The following is a 26,327-nucleotide window of genomic DNA, read 5'->3' on the forward strand; positions in this document are numbered from 1 at the left end:
GTGAGAAAGCCAGTCTCCCCCTAAGGAGAGATGGTCGCTCCTCTCAGAACCCTAGGCACACGCATGCAGTTGGTATGTTTTCAAGTCTTCAGGTTCAGCACTCGAATCACACAGTCATCTGTGTGGGTTCTAGCACCGTAACCACCACATCACCAGCTGGCCCAAACTTTCTTTTAAATATATATAGTATATTCACATAAACATTTTAAGTCTACTTGAGGTAAACATCCAATTCAAATTATGTGTTTTTTTTTATAGTGATCGCTTTTTATTATGAAAGAATAAAAATAAATTTGCATTACTTTTATTCAGAAATGCTGAGTTATGCACTATTGTGGTGTTAAAAACAAAATTTGAGACAAACCAAAATTTAAGAATTTATTTAAACACAGGGTGCGTGATTTAAATGTCTCCCAAAAGATGGCTTCCGAGAGACTCCAGCTAGCCTCGTGGTCAGGGAGGGTATGAAAGTTGGCAAACAGGGAAAGTGTCCTACAAAAACGGAAGTGAGGGAGTGAGGTCGAGAGATCACTGGATTGGTTACAGCTGCATAGTATGCTGCAAGGTGGGCTTTCTGCCATGGACTGAAATGTGGCTAGTGTGATTGGCTGTAACTTAGTAACCAGCTCAGGAAAACAGCCTAACATGTACAATTCTGGCTCATCCATAGGAATCCAAGTGTGGGAGTATAGCAACTGCTTTAGGTCAAACTAGTGTAGTTCAACAGTTGTGATTCTCCTGTAAAGCATTTTGAGTTTCAGAGTTACTTTTTTGAATGACACATTAAGTGGTTGAAACAACTAAGTTGAAAAAACTGTTTGATTCTGCCTGTGTAATATATAGAGAGTTTTATTCTTTTTTTAAAGAATTATTTTATTTAGCTTTATTATTACTATTATTTAATTTGCCCAGGGAGAGACAGAGAGAGAGAGAGAGAGGGAGAGACAGTGAGAAAGCAAGCCACCAGGTCTGGGAATTTGAACCATGGTTGGCTGTGTGAGAGTCTAGCAACTTTAACCACCACATCACCTGCTGGTCCCTAGAGAGTTTTATTCTAAATAACTTACTACCCTAGTCTGCCTCTTAGAAAGGGCTCGGAATTATTTACCTTTAGTATCTACATATCTGAAATATTCCACTTTTTTTTTTTTTTTTTTTTGAGAGAGGTCTTTGCTATAGGGCATGGGCGCTCACCAGAAAGACAAACAGGAAGCGAGAAATCACCCCCCTGGGGGGATGACCATGCCACAATCCCTTCTCCTTCACTCTCCTCTTGGGATCCTAGGCATGTATGCACACGCGCCCGGTGTGAATTTAAGCCACTGGATCCAAGACTCGAATTACTGTCGACTATGTGGGACTCCAGTGACAAAGCCATTACGCCAATTGCTGGTCCCAAGATATTCCATTTTTAAAGGAGAAAGCAGTCCATACTGTTTCTTCATTTTCTTGCCTTACTTTTGACAGTTTGATTTGAACTCCTGACTCTGAGTTAATTTTTAAGACTGAGGCTGTAATTTACCTTCCAAGAGATCCCTGGACCTGGAGAACAGAAAGGGTGCACGAGAGCTCCTCGGTGGCCAGTTTAGTCTATGTTACTAGGCTTATCTTGAAAAGCTGCCAAGTTTGCTTTTATGCTCTCAGTGCCTCAAGTGGGAATCAATGAAAGTACCTGATGTTTGAATAGCAAATAATGGTAGAAGGTCAGAATCCAGACCACCAACAGTGCTCAACAAGCGGGTGTTATTCTAAATCTACAGTGTAGAAGATTTGCTTTTCAGTCCTGTATACAACCCTTAACTAATGAGCTTGACTAAAATAATTCTTGTTACAATACAACTGAGTTTTACTGAATAGAAGTAAAACAAAGCTCTTTGGTGGAAATTTAGTATTTGACTCCATGACTATAAAACATCCTGGTTGGAAATGTCATGGTGGCAGCACTTACAGAAATTAAAATGCTCAGGTTAGAGATCTGCTACCTCAGAATAGATTCACAAAGCACACGATATATGGTGGGCCTCTTTATTTATTCTCAAATGCCTAAAATATTGCGAAGGAGAAATATGGTTTAGATATTCTTAGAATTATTTCCAAGATGAATTTGTGAGAATGATATGTGCAAATAAAGGCGTATTAGTGAAGCTAAACAAGATCCCAAAATATAATAAAATGTGCGTGAAGCGTTTCTAAGTAGAAAAAAATCAGAGAAGATACAATATGGTAAATAAAATATATTGCACTCTCACCATAGACTATTGAATTTAAGAGCTTACAACCACCTTAGACAAATTTTTAAAAAATAGAAAAAGAATATTTTGGCAGTTGTGATAAACTAAGTTTTAAAGTGGTAATAGACCTATCTGAAACATTAATGGAATTATTTTTTTCCCCAACGTCTTTAATAGATTTGGGCCAAAGGTAACTGCTATATGTTGCTGTTATTTTTGTTGTCGCCATTCTCTTTTGAACACTACCACCAGAGCAAGCCTTTTTAAATGGTCTTTTCATCTTCTCTACTACCAAGTGGCTTCTTCTTCCCTATACACGTGGAACCATTAGTCCCTCTGCTGTCTCTGTCTTTTCAATCTTCTTCCCCACTCCCTTCCATTATATGTGTATTCCCCTTTATTGCTGGTCTTGCCTTTTTATCTCTGTGTCTTTGGTTGCCACTCGTTTTACCGTTGTTGACCTGTGCTCCTCCACTGTCTTCTCCAGGTCTGGATAGGCAATAACACATACATCCTCAGTACAGGTAAATACGCCAACCACCTTTAAATGTCCCATGTGGATTTTCCTTGTCTATGGAATTTGTTAGCAATATGCTCCTGTCCAAAATAGTTCAACAGTCTTAACAAACAGAAAATCTTGAAGAATGGGTCAGTTGAAATCTTTCTATCAATGTTTTTGTACAGGCCAGAATTAAAACTGTGACTAAGGTTTCTGATGATCTTCCCTCTTGCAGTTTCCTTATAGTTCATCTCTCTCGTTGTTACCATGTCTCTACTGCTTTATCCCAATATCTTATTTTCTGTTTAATTTTCCCTAGAAAAATTTCATCATATCTAGATGATCTACAGCTCATTGTTGTGGATATAAAACTTACTGAGAATTACAGAAATATATACATTAATAGTATGTGTTATGTCAAGGGCATATGATGAAATAATGGAGTAAGAACCATGGCATATAAGCATAAAACACGGCGCTGAGGGGCTAGACTTTAGGGGAGGAGGCATGTAATACATGGAGTAAGAACCATGGCATAGAAGCATAAAACACGATGCTGAGGGGCTAGAGTTTAGGGGAGGAGGCATGAAGTTGTAATACGATCTTCCCATCACTCTCAACAGCCATATGCTATATTTAATGCCATATTTTAATATTAAAAGTACCTATAGGATATTTTTCTTCAAATAGTTTCTGTTGGGCTATCAAAATAACCTTTGTGGGACAGTAGGTGGTATGGAAGTTAAAACATTGGATCCCCCATGACTGACTATGAGGTTCGAATCCCAGACCTGGTAGCTTGAAAGTCATACCAGGGAAATGTGAGTGTGTGCCCCAAATCCGGGAGGACACTGAGGAGAAGGGATTGTTGCAGAGTCATTCCCCCTGGGCATGACTTTTCACTTTCTCTCTCCCTGTCTCTCTCTCTGGTGAGTGCACATGGCGTATAGCCAAAAAAGGAAAAAAAAAAGTAAAGGGAAAACTACTAACAAAATTCATCGACTAAACTTCAAATATGTGACTCCTCCCCTTATTGGTTACTGTGTCTTTGTTTTCAGCATGTTATTTGCACAGGTTTATGGTGCAAGGTAGAAGGAGAGAAAGAGTGCAGAACCAAACTCGATCCACCCATGGATGGCACTGACTGTGATGCTGGTAAGGTAAGTCATTTGTTTTCCCGGAATTTATTAAGAATATTAAATGAAACTTGAGATTCTTGCATTTGCCTTCAGTTACATGTATATCTATCTTAATAATGTTATTTATATATGTTAATATATAAATATATATGTTCATATATAAATACCAAATAATACTGCTTTCGTTAATATTGATGGTGTGGGTTTTCATTGTTATTGATTATGATAATGTTGAGAGTCAGGTGTGTGTGTGTGTGTGTGTGTGTGTGTATTGCTTTCACAGAAAGGTGAATTTAATGTCGTTTTTTTACTTCTGAAATTAAATACAAGTAAAATAAGTACAAATAATAACATAAATGGCAAAACTTCTCAGAACTGATTAATCCTTTTAGATACAAAATACTGTCACATTATTCCCTGTTAATGTAAGCGTTATAAATAAAACTTTGCTATAGATATTTGGAGATTAGTAAATAACTGGTTGTCTACATAGTTTAAGTTAAAGTGCTTCATAAGACAACAGGAATTTATTATTAAATATTTCCAAATCAAAATAATTGCTATTGAAAAGTTAATTTTCTTTTGATGAAAATGAAGGAGGTAGCTCCCATGTATACTTATAAATATGGCTATTTTATTCTAAACATAACAGGTTAATAGCGTATGCCATTTTCTAATTTGTATACTGCCGTGGAATGGTTAACATTTTACTACTTGTAAGACCAGAAACTACCTCAGAAAAACGTGAATATTTACTACAGTTGAAAGTCAGCAACAACATAAAGAATCTAAAGATTGTTTTGTGATGGATTACATAGAGAAAATTAACTTATGTGAAGGACTAATTTAAAAACGCATTAACTTGAAAAATGGAAGGGAACTCAGCAATTCCACTTCTAGAAAATGGTTCTAAGGAGGAATTTGCACCTGTGTGAAGTCCCGCATGTGCATGCAACAAAGATGCTTATGTAAGGATGCTGTTTGCAATGTTCAGAAATAAGAAGCAACAAAGAGAGTTCTCAGGAGAGGAATGGTTACAATGTAGCTGTTATAAAAGTCAGAAAGATGTGTATGTACTAACATCAACAGCTATAAGACAAGGCTGTTGGTACATAGATATGTCAAAAAAAATTGATACCTTAAAATACTATCTGAGATTTAAGAAAAACAGTTTACATGCAGATGTAAATGGATAGGGATATAGTATACATATTTTTAGCTCATAGAATATATAAACTCCAACTGTAATTAGTAGTTACTTTTTGGGGAAAAAAGTAGAATTGATGGATGAGAGGATGAGAATAAAACAATGGGAGGTAAAGGTGAATATAATTTTCTCCAGACATTTTTGGATTGTTTGACATAAGCATATAGTCATTTATTACTTCTATGACTTCCTTAATTCAAAAGAGAAAAAAAAAATACAAGTTGTTAGGATCTAAACTATAGGACAAAAAAAAAAAAAAAAGACTAGGCATATCTTGTTAACAGATACTATCAATGAGAAAATAGCAAAGAGAGAACAGAGAACTTCTGGGAAATACTAGTTAGGAGTTTACAGACTTTTCCACATATTTTTCTATAAGCTTAAATAGAGGGTCAGAATTTAGGGTCTGTTTTAATTTTACACAGAATTACAACAATGTATGTACATCAGGCAAGTCTCACGATATTATGCTTGAATTACAATTTTCATTATTCTTGAATGAAAGCAGTAATATGTAGAAATAACCAAACATTTCACCATAAATCTTCAAACATCAAGCAACTCAGATATTTTATTTAGTTTTCTTTTCTTTTTTTTTTTTTTTTAGCAATACAATCTCTTCATTTTAATAATCTGGCATCTTAAATATTTTTTACTATGATTTTTTTCTTCTCATATTTATGACTATAATTTGCATTTTTGAGCTGTCTAAAATAAGTTTATCTTTTCAGCCATCAAAACTATAATTACTCATCAAAAGTAAAATGTTTGATTTCCTTAATGATATTCTTTTAGAGACTCTGGAATGCTTTGTACATTGAAATAACTAATGAGCTTCATTTCTCAGGCCAGGTGGGCTTCTTCCAGTATCCATCTGTCTCATCATGAAAGTGGCTTCTAGCACTCCACTGTCGTTGTGGTTGTGATAAAATATTTGAACGCTTGCAACCTCACACTAAATCCATTTCGGTTCAGTTCACTGCCAACTGAGAAATGAAGCTGGGGATTTTATTATTTATAACACTAGTGTCAACCAAACTGATTCATCGATAATATTATAGCTCATCTGGGAATACATAATTCAGTCTGAGAAGGCGCAGAATTCTGTGATTCAAGATGATTTTGAAGATAGAAATGTACTATTTCTAGACAACATTTTTCCAATTAAAAGTGAACTATTTTCTTCTTTTCTCTCAATATTTTTATCTTTGCATAATTTCTGCAGTTTTATCATTTACAAAACAAATATAAATGTGCTTACGTTTCACAGAGATTAAGGAGTTAATAAATGATTTAGTAAAAACCAATGTATGTACATTTTGACTTTCAGTGTTTTCTACTTATGGGAATAGGGAAAAGAAAGTTAAATACCAATTTAGTAGAATTTCAGATTCTTTCAAGGGATTTTATGTAATATATTTTAGGTATTTGCTTTCCTAGTTTGAGATTCTTGAAATTACCATCATCATTCATTATTTGGGATAAAGAGGCCTACAGAGCCGGCAGGTGGCATGGTGGTTAAGGGCGTTGGACTCTCGCATGGCAAACCGTGGTTTGAATCCTGGTCCTGCCGGCTTGTTTTCTCACTTTCCCTCTCTCTCTCATGCTCTCGCTCTCGCTCTGTCCCTCTTTGGTCAAATTAAAATAAATAAATGAAAATAGATAAAATAATTATTTAAAAAAAGAAAAGAGGACTATAATATCCTAACAGTCACAGTGTGAGAATGCAGAGAGTGTTTGGCCTTTCTTCCTCTGCTCCTCTCTTCCTTTTTGTCTGTACAAGATTTGATTAGACAATGGTCAGGTTCCCATGACATCTTCATCGACCTCTTCCAACCAGGTTTTCCATGAACTTCCTGTCTATGTCCACATAAAAATAGGAGAGAATAGAAATATACTCCGTGTTTTTAGGTCATGTGCTCTCCTCTAGAGAGTGTATGTTATACATGTTTTGTAGATTTACTTGCATATCTGTTTCCATTTCTCTTCATCTGCCAGATGTGATCTAGTTTAAATGATGTGCGAGTCGAGATCCCAGTCCGTCCCAGAATATTTTTAGTTCTGCTATGAACTCTAGCCCAGCCTTTCAATGCCAGCTTGCTGCTTAATGGGCAAAGAGCGATGATATGCACTTTGGGAAAAATAAACACCCTTCAAGTAGGCCAAAACAATGTGACCAGCTGAGGTTTGACAGCTTTCACGTTCCACCCTTTTCCCATGAATGACACAACATTGTTAAGGCCCTCAGACCAGTAAGTGATATAAATTTTCACCTAATCTGTTTTGTTCCCTCTTCCAATGTTTAGAGCTCACCTTTGTACAAAATTCCGATTTATTTAATGATGACCCTAGCATATTGATACACTCTGAGTTGCTGAGGTTTTGTTTTTATTCCAAGCTTAGATTTAAAGCCTCTTCAATCTTAAAAAGATTGAATTTAAATTTCTACATCATAGAGAAAATAGATAGGAACTAATTATTTTATTGCTTATGAAAGCATTAACGGGGCTTTCATTCTTTCTTTTATGGTAATCATTTCCAATTATCTTTCCCAGTTGACAGAAAGTAAATGAACTACAAAATAATTAGAATGCATTTTACACTCTAATTGTCCAAGTCTTTCAAACAAACTTGGCTTTTTGAAAGAAAACTTGTTTTGATTTTTTTTTTGTTTTGATGTTAACTTGTTTTTTTTTTTAGTTTTTGCCCTAGGACATGAGCACTGGCCAGAGAAAGAGAGAGAGAAAGTGAGAAATCATCCCCCCACACTATCCCTCCAAAGGTAGATGGCCATGCTTCAATTCCTTCTCTTCTGTTCTCCTCGGGATTTTTGGCATGCCATGCACACATATTCAGCACGCTTTTTCAGGCTGCCAGGTCCAGACTCAAACTGCAGATTCAGCCATGTGGGATCCAGTGCCTTAACCACCATGCCACCTGCTGGCCTGAAGAAAGCTTGTTTTAATATTAATGCTTGAACGTGAATAGAAACACTTTCGGGGGGTGGGAGAGGCATATAAGAGAGTATTAATATTAAGTCATACCATTTTATTTTTAATTACAAGCAAAGAGTACACTGAATTTCTGGTGTTCCAAATCAAATTTGATGGATTTGCATAAAATGTCTCCTTTTGTGTAGTTATTGAAGGACATTTACTTATTTTTTGTTTCTCATTCTTATAGATGACCTTTTTTGCCCCTTTACAATTACATGTGTCTAAGTATGTGCTAGTTTTTCTTTGCTGAGTGTACAGCTACCAATGGCTTCCCATCTTCTTCACGCTATGTCCATGGCAAGTGCTGCATTCTCAGGGCTGTGACCACTGCTTTCGTTGTAAGATTATATGATCTGGCATGAGAACTATGAAAGCTGGATAGTGATATTACTATGACCAAAAGCAAGTGCCAGTGCATTTTTGCTCTTTCTCAATTCCACGTGTTATGAGCTCTAGTAGACCTGATTAATTGCAATGCCAGTGACTGTATAGGCCAGTGAATGATTTTCAGCTGTGCCCTGATTTGTTCACCTAAGACATAACTTTTGGAATAGTGGTGTAAGGCTGGAGAATGTACCAGCAGGACTTCAGCACCTGAACATCTGGCCGGAGAGTGGAGCCTGTGGAGTCCCTGTAGCCGAACCTGCAGTTCTGGGATCAGCAGTCGGGAGCGCAAATGTCCTGGGTAAACTCAACGTTCCTGGATTGGGGGAGGGCAGTGCTTTCTTCAATGTTGACATGCAAAAGCTTTACTGATAAACCATGTTGGAAAGCAAAAGAAGCCCTTCCGAAAAGAAGTCCACTTTGGAAAACAGAACAGTCCCTTCAGTTATTTATTTTATATAAAAATCTCCCTTTTAAGAAGAAAATAAAGACCCGCCCTTCTAAGAATAAATAATGAAAACTACAAAAGGTGATTTTTATATGTAAATCAAATAAAATGTTGTATATAGGAAAGTAGGGAGACTTAATTAGACCAACTGAACATGTAAAGGCGCTCTGAGAAGAGCAGAGCAATGAGAGAACAGAATGAATGGTGGTACAAGCTAAGAAGGACTCCCAAAAGCATGCTAAGCGTGTGTGCAGACAGGGAAGATGGCAGGATCAGCTTTTTAACCCTATCTTTGCTAGAATGGGCCTACCAGAACATGAAAAAGTCATTTCAGCTTGTGCATATGCTCCAATTTGTCTAACAGAAGCTGAACGGCACAGTTCAGTCATAAGCAGTGTTAAAGCATTTATACGAATTTATAAGAATATATCTTCTTAATAATTCTCAGGCCCAAACTTCATTAGAGTTGCTGGATTTTGGTTTGACTTGCAGCCTCTGCCCTTTACTGCATGCATCCTTTTCATGATAAGCTGGCTTTTAGTGTTCATCTATTTTGGAAGGTCAGTTGATTGAGAACTGCAAAGAAAACGCATAGCTTTTTTTATATTAAAAAAAGAGTCAACATATAAGTTTTCTGTTTTCACCAAGCATTTAATAGGTCCATGTTTTCAAAAGCAGACTAAATAGAAAGGATCATACATTGTGAATATGGTGATGTTAAATTTAAAATATGGATGGTTAACATAAGAAACAAAGATAAAATTGATTATTTGTGCTATTTTTTCTAGGCTAGGTTCTGAAGAAAGGGATTGTAATGGTCCCAGAAAACAATACAGAATATGTGAGAATCCACCTTGTCCTGCAGGTTTGCCTGGATTCAGAGACTGGCAATGTCAGGCCTATAGTGTTAGAACTTCGAACCCAAAGCATGTACTTCATTGGCAAGCCGTCTTGGATGAAGGTATGACCAAACAGATCATCACCATCTCCACGGAAATTTCTAGATTTACAGAGTGCTTTACAGTAGTATTTTTATAATGCATATTATCTTCTAGATATTCTCAAACTTTTAATTTTTTCTATCTTTACTACAAATACATTATCACATACTTATTAGAACAACTGAAATAAAAAAAAAAACTACTGGTAATACCAAATGCTGGTGAGGATGAGAAGAAACTCTCTTAGATGTTGCTGGTGGGAATGTGAAATTATGCATCCACACTGGAAAATAGATTGGTGAGTTGTTAAATAACTAACATACACTACATACAATGTAGAAATTGTATTCCTGGGTGAGGGAATGCTCATTAGAAATTAAAAGTAGCAAACTGTTGATGCATGCAACAACTTGATGGATCTCGGAGCATTATGCTGAGTGGAAAATGCCAATCTCTAAAGCCTACACATTGTATGATTCCATTTAGATAACGTTCTTGAATGACAAAATTATAGGGATGGAAAACAAGTCAGTAGCTGCCAGGGCTTAGAGACAGTTGGGCGGGAGAGGAGTGGGTATTGTGGAAAGTAATTGCGTGAGGAAGATCTTGCACTGATAGAATAGTTCAGTATCTCAGTGGCAGCAGTGTCTAGACCAGTCTACACATGTGATCAGATAGCATGGAGCTGCACACATACATCAGTGCCTGTATCCTGGGTTTCTCTGGCAAGCTATAACCATGGGGGGTTATGGAGTGAAAGACACATGGGCCTTTCTGCACTGCTTGCCTGCAACTTCCTATAAATTATTATTTCAAAATAGTGATTTAGAAAAAGTATGTCTACTCTACTAGTTAAGAATAATAACACTTGTCCATGGTGAGTGGGCTCTGGTATTTGAGTGACAGTTCTCGAAAGTGGTGATGAAGTCTCTGAGTTCATTGGTCATAAACTGCTAGTTGCCTTTTTTTATTCCCACCCCCTTGGTAAATTTGGTTGAGCTTTCCATCATCTCAGTACTTTCCTGTCAACAATCTAAGCTCAAACCCCTTTTCTCTGTGCAAGCACCTGCACATTCTAGTAGTAATGGACATAGGTATTCCTCTACATTGTGGGGGTTAGAGGTGAAGGGAGGAAGAGCAGTCATCAGATAATTACCTCATTATCTTCCTGCTGTCACACGGAAGCCTAGCTATATCTGCAGACATTCCATCCGCTTTGTATTACATAGCACACTTTTAATTTCTTCTTCCCAAGTGATCACCCAACTGTGTCTTAGATGCCATGGGCATCTCTTTTCAAATAGCTATTTAGGGATTACCCCTATATTTTCGTAGATATGTGGGGACTTCCAAAAGTTTGTGGTAAAAATGGAATTAAAATCAGAGTTTATTTTGGTGCAAAAAGTCTTTGGAGTGCATACACAGCTTTTTCATTATACACATTTTCCATGAACTTTTGAAGACCCTCCCCCCTCATATTTAATCCCTTCTGTGTTGGGTCATTCGTATTCATTTTTTAAAACATACTCAGGACTCTCCTACTAAAAAATGCAAAGCTTTCCTCCAACTCATAGCTGTATTGAACTTACACTTTTTTCCCCTCACGGTTACTCTTTTCAAGTCAGCTGCCCGTTTCCTAGTCCTCTGCCTGCTTAACCTCAATCTGAATCCTACCAATACAAATCTTCCATGTCATAAAAAAGTCTCAGGAAACTAAACCGCATGGATGGTTTTTTGTTCTCTTTCTACTCTGGTACAAAGAGAATAATAAACGGTCAACCATCTCTTGCTTCTTGAAACTTCCGTGTGCCTTGGTTTCCATATCACAGTACAACTTCGCTTTCTGACCTATCCCTGGCATGCTCTCCTTCTGCCTATTCCCAACGCTCTTCTGTTTTATTCTACATTTCCTTCTTACGTGCTATCAACTATTCCTATCACGTTCAATATGCAAATGATTCGTGCATTTTTCTCCTCTACATTTCCTTCTTACGTGCTATCAACTATTTCTATCATGTTAAATATGCAAATGATTCGTGCATTTTTCTCCAGTCACATGTTTCCTTTGCACTACAAACTTACATGTACAATAACTTGCTCACGTTTCAACTTGGATAACTGCAAGTTTTAAGAACAAACTCGTCGTCTTCGCCCTTCCAACTCACATTCATTCAGTCCTCTTCACTGTCTCCGAGCTCAGTAGAGAGAATGTTAACTTTTCAGTTGTACAAACTCCATGACCTGCTTTATAAGGACATTTTTGTGTCCCTTCACTGTCTCCGAGCTCAGTAGAGAGAATGCTAACTTTTCAGTTGTACAAATTCCATGACCTGCTTTATAAGGACATTTTTGCGTTGTGACCCCTTTAAATCATTCCTAGTTCATCTTCACCATTAGTGTTTGTAGTCTCTAGTACATCCAGGCTAAATTTCATTTCCCCTCTCCAATTCATCATGTTCTTTGGGTCCTTATGCCAGCTGGCTTCTTGACATAGTAGCTGTTTCTTCACAAGTTTTGATCTCTCTTCTTGTTTAATTACTTTAAAAATGTCTACTGATTTTTTTTTTTTTTTGGACGTGGCTTATTTCAGTTTCTGTGGGGGAAAAAATCCCTCTGATCCTCCAAATTAGGTGTGCATCCCTTCCAAGTACCCTATGCACACCCCGTAATAGCACATTTCAAAGTGTCTTTATTCCCTAGTATCACACCCCGTAATAGCACATTTCAAAGTGTCTATATTCCCTGTTCTTAGTACAGTGTTTGGTTTATAGTAAGCTTCTGATAAATATTTTGTTGCCTACATTTGAATACATAACCAATCGCTTTTTGGTGTGAAAATATAATCAGTATGACTATCTAAATCATTTGAGGGCTAACCCTATCACTACTTCTAACTGCCTGTTAGAAGGGAGTTAATAATGTTAAATTCATCCAAAACCTATTTATTCATATATGAAATAAGAGAGAGAAAACAGGCTTTCACCAGATTCAAAGAAAATCAGAGCTAGTTGGGCATCAATTCCAAATATTAAAGCTGTCAGAAATCACAGTTAAAGAAGGTCCTTACCCTTATCAAATGCTTATCAACAACTACTATGATTCATAGTACTTAGTATTTTTGATTTTTTTTTTCAACATGTATCAACCAAACATTTCAGTCCTTTTGATAAATAGAATACATAGTAACTAGCCTTCATGTATTTATTATAGAACTATGGAAAAGATTGATATATGCAATTCTTTTAAAAAATATCAAGTCTTAACAACATATAATACCATAAAATGCTAGTGGCTGTATCTATTATTCTTATGTAACACATGAATTCATGACTAGGGGAATTAATGTAGGGTAGCAAATGCAATAGTGAACACTTATATTTGGAGAAAAGAGATACATTGCATGGCTTAAACATTCAGATATTTTACATACTCTACGTGTGCTGAGAGTTGGCAAAAATCCATGTCTAATGCATATCTTGGAAAGGGTTGATCTCTTAAATCAAGACAGAGCCTGCCTGCCAAGTACTGGCATGTTACCTGGATCACTACAATGTCACAGTCCCGAGGGTATACTTCAGGAAGGAAGATTGGTATCAAATGTTCATGTCATCTGGAAAGCTCCAGTAAGCAGAGTATTGACAATATGTTATAAAAGAAGAAATACAAAGATTTTTATCTGAATTCTTGCTTGGAATGTGAATGGAATGTTCTAGGAAACTAACTCCTTTCAGCAGTATTCAAATATCTGGTTTGCTCCTCTCTTCAATGAAAACTCCAGAAAGGGAATTATATATACACTTTTAAAGTGCTGCAATTAGAGCAGCTGTTTTTAAGTCCAAAGATATGACAGAGTAAGCAGTCATTGAATAAACATAACCTACTTTGAGGTGTGAGAGCATACTGAAATGCTTTATTGCAGCTTATAATGGCATCTTAAAGGAAAATTTCAAAACCATGCACATTAAAGGCCTTGTTCCAACTCCCCGAAATTGTTCAGAGCAGGATTCAGAAGCCACATGTGAAAACTGTTTGAAATGTTCAGTTCTGAAGGCTCATTTAACTGTCTGTCTTCTCTTTGCAAAGTGATATCCTATTCCATGCCTCTGGCTGTTATTTGGTATTTATAGAATCCCATCAGCATACGTGGAACTTTACTGAAGACATGAGGGAAGATCAGTGTCAGGGACTGTAAACTATTTTCCATTCTATTTATACAAGCTTAATAAACAGTAAAGGACCTGACTGGTGTCAAGCCAATAGTAATGTAGCATGGAAATTGTTCAGAAGGTTCAGATTTGGATAATCATACTACTGGTGTTACCAAATGCTATAGCTGCTGTGTAGGAGGCTTAGAAGTAGGAACAACACTTGAAAAATATTTTGCCACTCTTGGAGCCTAAGAGGCAAGGGTTTTAACCTCACCTATCCTAATTATTGATTAATGAGACACTAAAGAAGCCTGCCAACCGTTTTAAGAATTCTTCACCTGGAGCAATGGTTCTCAACCTGGATATCTATATAAAGACATGCTTTCTGAGTAAACGGTAGAGGGGGTTGATTCTTAGCTAGCATACTGTCAGATATAACAGTGGATGTTCTCATGGGATTGTATTACATTTCTAAACATCCTTATGATAGAAAATCTCACAAGAATTATTCATCTTAAAGGTTCTTCTTGTTCTGGTTAGTATATTTTAAATTAGAAATGCCAAATATATAGAATTGAAAGTTAATGAATTAGAATTTAGAAGGGAGAAGTCAAGGAAGACCTATGGATAAAGTTCATCTTAATCAGGACTTAAAAACAGGTAGAATTCAGGGCCAGCAGGTGGCATGGTGGTAAGGGCACTGGACTCCCTTAACCACATGATCAACCATGGTTTGAGCTCCAGACATGGCGGTTTACTTTTTCACTTCTTTCTCTCTCTCTCTCTCTCTCTCTCTCTCTCACTCTCCACTTTCACTCTTACTTTGTCCCTTTCTGGTCAAATTTTTTAAAAATTAAATAAGTGAATAAATAAATAAAGTTAAATAAGATAATTCTAAAAAAAAAAAAAAGGTAGAAATCTCCAGCTGTCCCTACAGTGCAGAGATAAAGCATAGTGCATAGGAACTGGATTCTACATGGCTGATTGTGGTTTGAATTCCACCCTGGGAACTGAAAAACATGCTGCACACATGTGTGTGCATGTCCAAAATCCAGATGGGATGAGGATATGGAGGAAGAAAGATTTTGGTGTGACTACACCCACAAAAGCATGCTTTTTCTCTCTTTCTCCTTCTGAAATGACACATTTTGAAAATAATTTGAAGCCATTTCTTTAGAATGGTATTAATGTCCATTGGATACCTATATTTTCATATTTTACTCACAATAACCCTCTGGTATTACTTACTATGTTATTATATTACTCAGTTAGCATTGGATTACACTTTTGTACTCAATATCTGTCCTCAAAAAGAAAGCTTAATATAAAAACATTATTGGAGTAATCCTCATCTCATTTCTCTTTGTCTATTCTGTTTGTAGAAAAACCATGTGCTTTGTTTTGCTCTACTGTTGGAAAAGAACAGCCTGTTCTTCTCTCAGAAAAAGTGATGGATGGGACTTCTTGTGGATATCAGGGATTAGATATCTGTGCGAATGGCAGGTGCCAGGTAAGACATTCCAAAGGAGAGAATTCAAATGTTTAGGGAAGAAAGGTCAGCAGGTGGTGTGGTGGTTAAGGCACTGGATTCCCACCTGGTCGACCACAGTTCAAGGTCTGGAACCCAGTGACTTGAAAATCACGCCAGGTACATGTGTGTGCATGCCCAAAATCCCAGGAGGAGAATAGAGAAGAAGGAACTGCAGTGTGATCATCTCCCCTGGGACAGGGGGGAGGAGGAGGGGGAGAAGGGGGGGCGCAATTTCTCACTCTCCCTTTCTCTATTTTCTTTGGTGAGGACTTGTGTCCTATGGCCAAAACCTTAAAATATATATGTATCTAGGGAAGGTTGTGGGACCATGGAGCAGTATCACAATATGACAAGAAGCTTTGAAATGAGAGCCCAAATATAGAGGCGTAGTCTGACATGACTGTGACCTTAAGCAAGTGTGGTCTACTTTGAAACTCCATTTCTTCATTTGTGTAGTGAGTGGTTAGACTGAGTAATCCAAAAATCATTGCTATTCAAATCAACCTGAAATGATGATGACTTTTGTAAGAAAAAGAGTACAGGAGAAGGGAAGGAGAGAGCAGTTTTTGACTTGGCTTCACCTTTGCAATCCTCAGCCCATACTTCCCAGTTAGCTGGGATTTCAGGTGTGGGCTCCCATACCCAGTATGTTCTGCTTGATTCAGGATGTGAACCAGGCCTCCCATGTGGCCCTAAGCTCACACAGAAATACCCTACACCTTGTGCCACATAAATGGGCCAGGATCTGAGATTTTGATTGTGTAATGTATATATTACAAGGCTAAAACTGAAATGCTTTAGGCATTTTATGTGAAAACATTCCAGACCAATAATTCTAATACGCTGGTTCTCCATGTCTTGTGTCCAAGACTGAGCTATGAGACAAAAACCTATAAATCAGTCATATTACCCATATTCAGGTATTATCAACATATTTGAATCAACTGATTTTTTTAAATACATAGTACCCTTTCTTATAATACCTAAACATTTTGCTTGCTTTTTCTTTTTATACATAATTTTCTTTTGTATGCATTTGTGTGAAAAATAGAATTATTGTTAAAGCAATTATAAAAAAACCATAGTGGGAAGATCACAGGCTAGAACTTAGAAGTCATTAGCTCTACTTCTGCCACCATCCTACATTGACTTCCCCTGAAAGATTAGTATGTCGGAAGTTTAATGTGTTTTCATGATCAACATTTGTATGGGGAGAGGAAGGGGACAGACAGGGACATGGTGAGAAATCAGACTACAGTACAGTCACAGACATTATCAGACCCTGTGGTGAACTTTAAATTAGGATGACTCAGGGTCAGCAGGAGGCATAGTGGTTAAGACACTGGACTTCCACGTGGGTGACTGCAATTTGAGTCCTGGACCTGGTGGCTTGAAACTCCAACCAGGATTGTGTGCATATGTGCCCAAAATCCCAAGAGGAGAATGGAGACGAGATTGTGGTGTGGCCATCCCCCTTGATGGGTGATTTCTTGTTTTCTGTCTCTCTGTCTTTGTTATTCCAGGAATCATATGCACCCTATAGCAAAAATATGTTAAAAAGAAAAGAAAAGAAAAACTGGGTTGGCTCTTCAGAATCATCACCCTTTGGTCATTTGGAGTGAGAATTCTAGGCCTTTTACTCACAGCATCTCCTAGTGTTTGACTGCCTGCTGACCTAGGAAGGGGAGGTGACCTCGGGAAAAGGCAACTTTCTTTAAGCAAGGTGCTATGTGCTGAAATTCCCAGAATGACAGAGAAATCAGTCCTCTAGCAATGAAAGAGGTAGAAGGAGAAAGACACTAAATTCATGATAGCCAATAAGAAATTGTGTTCTTGGGCCAATCACGTAAAATATGTGTGCCTGATTAACTAATCCAATAAAGTTGTTAGACTAATGGCTATCAACTTTGTGCTATATGCTCCTTTGAAAAATTGGTGAAAACAATTTTTTCTCTCCCCAAAAAATGCATACCTGAACACACATGCATGTGCACACATGTTCACACACACACTCTAAAATTTGTAAACAATTACAATCTATCCGTAGATCAATCTGTGGTTTATTAGAGGTAAGTGGACTTCTTGGTAAGAAGTTGGGAACAACATGAAGCTTAAATGCTTTCCCAGCTCTAAGATTCTAATTTTGCCAGTATGCTATAAAGTTTAAAGCATAGAATCATGTAATACCATTGGCATAAGAAAAAGTCTTATGATTACATATTAATTTCCTTTATTCTTTAGTAGAATATGACAGCAATGTGAATTGTAGTTATTCGTTTAGTTTTAAAAAAAATCCGTAGGTATTTTATGTATACATTTTTTTCAGAACTATATATTATGCAATTAAAACTTTGAGCTGTATTTTGTCATTGTATGCAAATTTGTCAGATTAATGAATGTCTTAAAATAATTTCATTTTCAAAAATTATTTTCCTAACAGTACATGCCAAATATAATAACCTAAATTGCTATGCTTTTCACTTAACGGTATTGTGTAAGCCAGATCTTTTACAGAGTCCCTGGCTAGACATTAAAATTACAGCAACAGCAACAAAAACTCAGTGCAAATGTTATGCAAACCCAATGATGATAATTAAATTATAATTCTCTGAAATGGATTGTGACTTCTAATGGCATTTGAATACTTCAAGATCCTGACTTTTTAATTAAAATCTTTTATTCAGCCTTTCAATGTAATTAAAAACATGCCTCTCTCTCTCTCTCTCTTTTTTTTTTTTTCTGAAAGCCCTCAGTAAATTAAGGTTATGACTAAAGTACTTTCTTTTATCACACAATATGTAGTACAGGGTTGGCCTTATAGCCTAGCCTTTAAGGGATCTGGATCCCAATGGCTGACTTTGGTTTAAAGCTGGTCCCAGTGGCTAGAAAAACACACAAAGTGAGTGTGTGTCTGTGTGCATGTGCCCCAAATCCTGATAGATGGAAAAATGGTGGAGAAGAGATTGTGGCTATAGATATAGAGAGATATAGAGAGATATAGATACAGATATAGATATAGCACAAAACTGCAGACTTCTAAGCTAGGTGAATGGTGGTCAGTTGAAAATACAGTGTTCTGCTGTTGACACAATTTGAGTCTCTGAAGTTTCTGTTACTAAAAAACATAAGGGCGGGCCAGCAGGAGGTGTGGTGGTTGAGGCCCTGAACTCCCTCATGGCAACCACCAACCGTGGTTTGAGTCCTAGACCTGGTGGCTTACTTTCTCAATCTCTCTATCTCGCTGCCTGTGTGTCTCTCTTTCTCTGTTGACTGCATGTGCCCTATAGCAAATTAATAATAATAGTAATAGGTTCAAGACTGTTACCATGTTGTTTGCCCATTTTAAGCAAGCCAGCGGTGATGCAGGTGCCTTGCACAAGTTGAATGGCATTGCCTTTTGGATCATTAGCATATTTTGATCAGTGTGAATACTTGAAATAGTCAGTTATAAAATTTAAAATCTTTAACTGTTATTTTTTAAATATATGATTATTGAACCATAATATATATGTCTATCACTACACTTTACTTTAGATTTACAGACCTTGGTATCCTAGCTATAGGATCTGAAAAAACTTGAATTCCTAATACCAATCAAGTCAATGACTCAACTTCCATTTCTTGTTTTTTTACCATTCATAAGGAAGTGAGGTATCACTAGGACTAGAGCAGCAAAACCAATGATCAAACTTTGCTTTAACTTTTTCTTCATTTGTACTCGAAAAAGAGATTTTTGAGGACTTGTGAGCCATCTCCAGCTCCTGTTAGCATGCTCTGTGCATACTTCATTGTGTTCTGGGCATTTCCTGTGGTGGCTTTCTTTCTTCCAGAGACATTCTGTTTTTATGTCCTGAAATAAGCTTTGACTTTCTTTCCTAGTTGTCCACAAACGCTTTACTTTCTATCTCTTGACAATGATAGGAATCCCTTGGCAAAAAGGAAAAGATGCTGTATTTCACAGTTTTAATGTGACTTTTCCTGTCTCCGGTTGTTCATCCTACAACTGCCATAAAACCCACTTGCTTCGCCAACTCTAGTAGCACCAACACTAGTCACAAGGATGCTGCTTTTTGTTTTCATTTTTATTTCATATTAAAATTTCCTCTAAAATGTTTACAGTTGATCCGTAAACAACACAAAGGTTAGGGATACTGATCCCCTATGCAGTCAAAAATCTATGTCTACTGGACCAGCCAGCTCCATGGTGGCTAAGGTGGCTGGATCCAATGTAGCTGACTGAGCAGTTCAAGTCTCAGATCTAGCAGCTTGAAAAACACACCAGGCATGTGTGTGTGTATATGCCCAAAATCCCTAGAGGAAAAGGCATTGTGGGATGATCATATCCCTTAAAGGGTGCTTTATTTTCTCTCCTCTCCTCTTTCTTTCTCTCCCTCTCTAGCAAGCACATATACCCTATAGCAAAAACTGAAAAAAGCAAGTGTGTGTGTGTGTGTGTGTGTGTGTGTGTGTGTTGCGTATATACACATATATATAATAAATATATATGAGTTTAATGACCAAGAGAGACCAAGAGGGAGAGACAGCACTCCCAACAGGGTCTTAATGCCACTATCCATACCTGGCCCTCAGCCAACCCTGAATTATAAGGAAAGTGCATTCCCGGCATACCCAAGGAGGAGTTTCCAGAATTGAACTGGAAACCTTTTTGTTTGTGTGATTTCCTCACAGAGCATGGGATTTTACCGCTGTGCCAACTTCTGCCCCATGTATAACTCTTGGGTCCCCAAAAACTTAATTACTAATCGTCTACTGTTGGCTAGGAGTATATTTCATATATTATATGTATTGTAAACTGTATTCTTGCAATAAAGTAAGCCACATCAAATACAATTGTAAAGAAAGAAAACAGAAAATGTACTGTATTTTTGTGTATAATTATTTTTCAAAATCACTTTAAGTGGACCTTCACAGTTTGAATCTGTTTTGTTCAAGGACCAACTATAACTGGAATTTGTTTTAAATGAATGTGTCACAGTCTCTCCTCCAAATCCTAGATTAGGAGGAATCATGTAACCTTTTCTTGTATTTCTGGCAATATTGACATACTGAATTCCTCTCTTGAGTTTGTACAACTTTGAAAATATGATCCTATTTTCTGAACATCAATGGGAAGCAAACATTTAAAAGAAAAGAATCCATTGATGTTTTTCTTAGAAAATTTGTATGAACAGAATTTCCTTAGGAAGATATAAAAACTGATTCCCCAGCTATTCATGTTTTGTTAGAGCAGCCATGGGTTGTAAGGAGCTTATACACTCATGTGTGAGATGCCAAGGAGGGGAAAGAAGTTTGCTCGTGGACTATAGTGAAAATAATATTGTTTTCCAGATGTTAAGATTTAATATTTAGCATTTGCTTTATAATCACTTTAGAAATGAAGCCATCCATACAGTGAAGTGTATCTGTCCTATATTGAGTAGAATGAATCAAGTCAATTCTGTTCATATTTAAAAGATATGTGAGTTCCTGGAGTTATGTAAATTAGTTTTCTGTAATTTTTTTTCAAACATATTAAGATATAATTTGTTTCGTTTTTTCTTTTTGAAGAGTTTTTTTTTTTTTTTTCTATAGTGTGCGTGCGCTCGCAAGACAGACGGAGAGAGGCGGAGAGAGACAGAGTGACAGAAAGCGAGAAATCACCCCCCAGGGGGGATGGCCCTGCCGCAATCCCTTCTCCTCCATTCTCCTCTCGGGATCTTGGGCATTCTCTCACACACACCCTGCACGAGTTTGAAGCCACCGGGTCCAGGACGTGAACCACAGTCGACTACATGGGAGTCCAGCAACATAGCCATTACACTAACTGCTGGCCCCTTAAGATATAATTTAATATTTAATACCTATTTATTTATTTAATGCTTATTTACTCTCATCATTCTTCTGTTCCTGGTCATTTTATAGGTTATATGATTGGACATAAGCTTGCTGTATTTATTTACACCAGAGAGCATGACATTTAGATAGTCTGCTAATAAACTATGTCTGAAATAGAGAGACTAGGTTTGTCTTAAGTTAGTAGTAAAAGAATAAAAGAATAAAAATGTATGATTGGTGCTGTGCTGTCCTCTCATTACAGAAAGTTGGCTGTGATGGTTTATTGGGGTCTCTTGCAAGGGAAGATCACTGTGGTGTGTGTAATGGCAATGGAAAATCATGCAAAATCATTAAAGGGGATTTTAATCACACCAGAGGAGCAGGTAATTTTTCTTTATTCTTTCATAATTAATAATCCCTGTAGTTTGGGGGGACGGCAATAACATTGAACTTAAGAGACCACAGTTCTGATTCTATTCAAGATTTTTGCAATGGGTCTTGCATGATTTCTAGTGATGACATATAACACATGTGATACGAGCCAGAAATTCTAACAAGCCCATTTCCCAATAATGAAAATATGAAGTCATCTGTTGTGCATTTAATAACTTAGAGCAGCAAGGGAGTAATCTAATTTGCATTGGCTAATGTTATCAGGTTTCTGCAGACATTCTCCGATGCAAAGCTTGATGTCTAACAGAAGATAATGATTCATAACAGCCTGAAGCAACTATTGAGAATATTAGCCTTCAGGTTTTCAGCTTTCCATTTTCTGGGTTTTTTTTTTTTTTTTCTTTTTTTTCCAGCATTTTACTAAATTTATTCTGGGTTTTTTTTTTTTTTTCTTTTTTTTCCAGCATTTTACTAAATTGAAAAGAAATACATTTTTTTGGAAACAGAGGGTCTGTTGCTGAGTAGCATAGTGAAAGCAGTAACACAGGGGAGTCAGAAGATGTGGGTTAATGTTCTAAACATATTAATAGCCAGAGTTGTTATCTCTTATTTTTGTCCTCTCATCTTTAAATACTGATTTTTTTTTTTTTTCTTTTTTTTCCAGCATTTTACTAAATTGAAAAGAAATACATTTTTTTGGAAACAGAGGGTCTGTTGCTGAGTAGCATAGTGAAAGCAGTAACACAGGGGAGTCAGAAGATGTGGGTTAATGTTCTAAACATATTAATAGCCAGAGTTGTTATCTCTTATTTTTGTCCTCTCATCTTTAAATACTGATACTCAGGGGATATTAGATTGGAATTATTATGGATGTCTGCGTAGTATGAATTTTAAAGTTATTTATGACCCAAAATGTTATTATCTGTACTGATACATAACAACTCATGGCTATGGTTTAGGCACAGAAAATACTTTTGTATTCAGGTACTCAAGCAACCTGGAGAGAAGCTAATATTTTCTTGCTTACATTAGTCTCTGACCTGGACATAAATCTACTGTACCATCTAAATATGCTTAAATTACATATACCAACATTTTCATATTTTAAATTTCATTTTTTGTATGAAAAGAATACTTAAAAAACCTGAGACTAAAATATGTATTCGTTTTAATACAAAGACCATGACAGGTTTTTCATGTTTGAATAATCAAGTTCATTCTAGATTTTTTTTTAAAGTCCTCCAGCAAAGAGAATTTGATACAGCTTTTTAAAGATCGAATGTAACCTTTTGCTAGGCCCAAGCAAAATAAAAGATAAGTGAACCTGACCCCCCGCCACAAGGCCTGCCTAAAAGGAACAAAGGCTTAGAGTAAATTGCAGATCAAAATCTCAAGCTCCAAAGCTGCAAAAAAGAAAAATAGGTCCCAAAAGTCAAAATTTCCCTGCATTCATTTAGAAAAGGCATACTTTGCTGATATAAGCTCCCACACTTTCAACCAAGAAATGTAATTATTTTAGCTTTTCCACTTGATTGTACTAGGAGACATTTTTGTAGCACAGATGTGAGAAACTGACAAAATTTGAAGGTACTAGAATTTTTGAAGAATATGCTTGCATTGTTATTTAATATGCACATAAACAGTTCACTATATGAAGAAAATATTGGTGCAAGTTCAGCACACCAGTGTCTTTATTTGGTTGTAGTAACACTATTTTTCCACTAAGAAAACAGAAATACCATGAGGGACCAGCAGTTGGCGTAATGGCTATGTCGCTGGACTCCCATATAGTTGACCACAGTTTGATTCCCGGACCCAGTGGCTTAAACTCACACCGGGCACATGTGCAAGTGTGCCCAAGATCCCGAGAGAAGGATGGAGGAAAAGAGATTGCAACGTAGCCATCTCCTCAGAGCACTCTCTCTCTGTCTTTCTCATGAGCTTATGTACCCTATAGCTAAAACCTCTCCAAAAAAAAACCTAGAAAACAAAAATACCAAGAAAAAAGGCAGTGATACTTTTTAGTCTGACTTCAGTTATGTGAATATTTTTTCCAGATCCTTACTCCAAATTGCTTTTGATTTTATGTCACTTTAATGTCTACTGATGTTCATTTTGTTCGTTCAATATAGATAACGTTTTATTAGCAGTACCTGTCTGTCATTTGGAAAATGTCTGAGGCATCTGAGATATTCGGAAGATCCAAGACTAATAACATGACTTTCTTCCTTACAGCTCTATTAGTTTCACATTGTTTGCAGGGAAGAAACCCGAATTCTTCACTTGGACCAAGAGGTCCTGCATGTGTTGTTCCTGTCTCTCATCTCACACCTCCATTTCTGTTGCCACCAGATTTCTTAAGGTGCCCAAACTTATTCTGCCCACTGGACCTACACCTCATGTTTGCAAATGTCGTTCTGTCAGTTTCTTAGACATCGCTTAGGTCTCAGTTCTAATGTCATCTGTTCTCTTTTACTTTTCTTTTTCTTTTTTCTTATTTTTTTTTTTTCAATTTGCTCTAGGGTACTTGCCAGAGACAGGGAAAGAGAGAAAGTGAACAATCACCCCCAAGCATGGATGGAGACACCACAATCCCTTTTCCTCCGTTCTCCTTTCATGATTTTGGGCACGCACATGCCCACACACTCACACACACGCACACAACATGTTTTCTAAGCTCCTGGGTCTGGAACTTGAGCCATGTAGTCAGCCACATGGGATCCAGCCACCTTAACCTCTATGCCACCTGCTGGTTCATCATTTCTTTAGTGAAGTGATCCCTGAATAGTCCGGCTCCCTCCTATCACTATGCCTAGTTTAATGAAACCACATTGGGCTCCACACCGTGTAGCGCTAACCACATTTGTAATTTTACATTCATGTCTTTCCTTCCCTGCTACATCTTCAGCTCACTGAGGAAAAGTAGGCTGTTACTTTTGTTTAGCAACATATTCACAATTACCAGCATAGTGTATGATTCATTAATATTTTTAATTTAATTGATAATGAAACCTGATGTTATTAAGAACTTCACATGTTTTCAAAAAAAGAAGACCTGTCTGAGTTTTTAATTCTATCATGGCCTTTGTCTACTTCTTTTTTTTGGGGGGGGGAGGGGGAGCTTTTTGCTATAGGGCGCGTGCGCTTGCCAGACAGAGACATAGAGACAGAAAGCGAGAAGTCACCCCCCCCCAGGGGGGATGGTCACGCCGCAATCCCTTCTCCATTCTCCTCTCGGGATCTTGGGCACGCACACACACGCGCCTGGCATGAGTTCTAAGCCACCAGGTCTGGGACGCGAACCGCGGTCAACTACATGGGAGTCCAGCAACATAGCCATTACGCTAACTGCTGGTTCCCAGCCTTTGTCTACTTGTGACATTAGGAATGCTGTATTCTTTTCTCTTGAGACAATCTTATCCCTATAGTTCATGGACTTCCAGAATGTTTTGAAGGTCTGCAGCTTTTTTTGGTCCATTTGGCCACGCACAGTGTCTATAGTGTATGAGTAACGTGTGCAGACACGTGTGGGTGTTTTCAGTCCCTTTGCTCTATTTAGGAATGCCAAAACATTTCTGTTGCAGGTAGAAAATAGACTTAACAAGTGTTTTTCTTTGACTTAGTACTTTACCATGTCTTTCATTATAACCTGGTTACCAAGGATTGATTTTTTTTCTTTTTTAAGGAATGAAAAGTAAATTATATATCTGGCTGGTTTCAGAACTATGTCTTTATTTGTATACACTAAGAAGAAAATGCACATGAAACGTGTTATTCTTAGACTAAAAAGATGAAGATGCAATCCTTAGTTTTTATTTTGTTGTTTCCACACAAATGATGAAGTCATGATGTCTTCTGTTCTATTTTATGAAATAGTAATAGTGGGTGATAGCAGGAAGTGAATATTGGAATTAGATCTGAATTCATAGCTTGGGTCAGCAAATTACTGACAGTGCAGAGTTGAAATGGATTTATTTTCCTCTATCTTCATTTTCTCATTTATTACATGGAATATGTTAGATCTACCTTTAATGTTATTATTATAGTTAAAAGTAGTAATTTATGTAACGTTACTATAATAATTATCAGCACATTGCGGTTGCCCAAAATATGGCATTTATTACTTAGTTATTGCTACCATGAAAATACTATTGGCATTTTAAGATGGCAGTTTAAAAATGGTATTCCAGTTGTAAAATAAGAAGTTGCTGTGTGCAAAAGAAACTGTCCAATAGAAGAATCAAATTTGTGAGGATGACATCACCAGCTTCATGCTCCAACTTCTTAGACAGTCAATAGCCACTTTTCTATTTACTTCTTTTAAAAATGTACTTTTTCAGTTGTGCAAAAGGGCATATTTACTAAAAAATATCTAATCCTCAGTCATTAGCATTTTCTATTCATATACCTGTGTTTGATTTTTTTTTAATCTTTTTCTTTAAATTAGTCTAAACAGGAACCAGTAGATGGTGTAATGGTTACATTGCTGGACTCCCATGTAGTCAACCTTGGTTTGAGTCCTGGACCTGGTGGGTTAAACCTCACACTGGGTGCATGTGCATACATGCCCTAAAT

General features: G+C 37.0%; 1 protein-coding gene across 1 annotated transcript in view; it reads left to right on the forward strand.

Annotated features, from left to right (window-relative positions):
- The window catches only part of ADAMTS19 (ADAM metallopeptidase with thrombospondin type 1 motif 19), a 287,126-nt gene that overhangs the window by 174,401 nt on the left and 86,398 nt on the right, over positions 1-26,327 (forward strand). Inside the window, 5 exon segments of the mRNA XM_027775296.1 lie at positions 3,789-3,890; positions 8,627-8,757; positions 9,693-9,865; positions 15,376-15,503; positions 21,622-21,742. Coding sequence (XP_027631097.1) covers positions 3,789-3,890; positions 8,627-8,757; positions 9,693-9,865; positions 15,376-15,503; positions 21,622-21,742 — 655 coding nt within the window.

This window comes from Tupaia chinensis, unplaced genomic scaffold, assembly GCF_000334495.1.
Source record: "Tupaia chinensis unplaced genomic scaffold, TupChi_1.0 Scaffold000541_1, whole genome shotgun sequence".
Classification (NCBI taxonomy): Eukaryota; Metazoa; Chordata; class Mammalia; order Scandentia; family Tupaiidae; genus Tupaia; species Tupaia belangeri.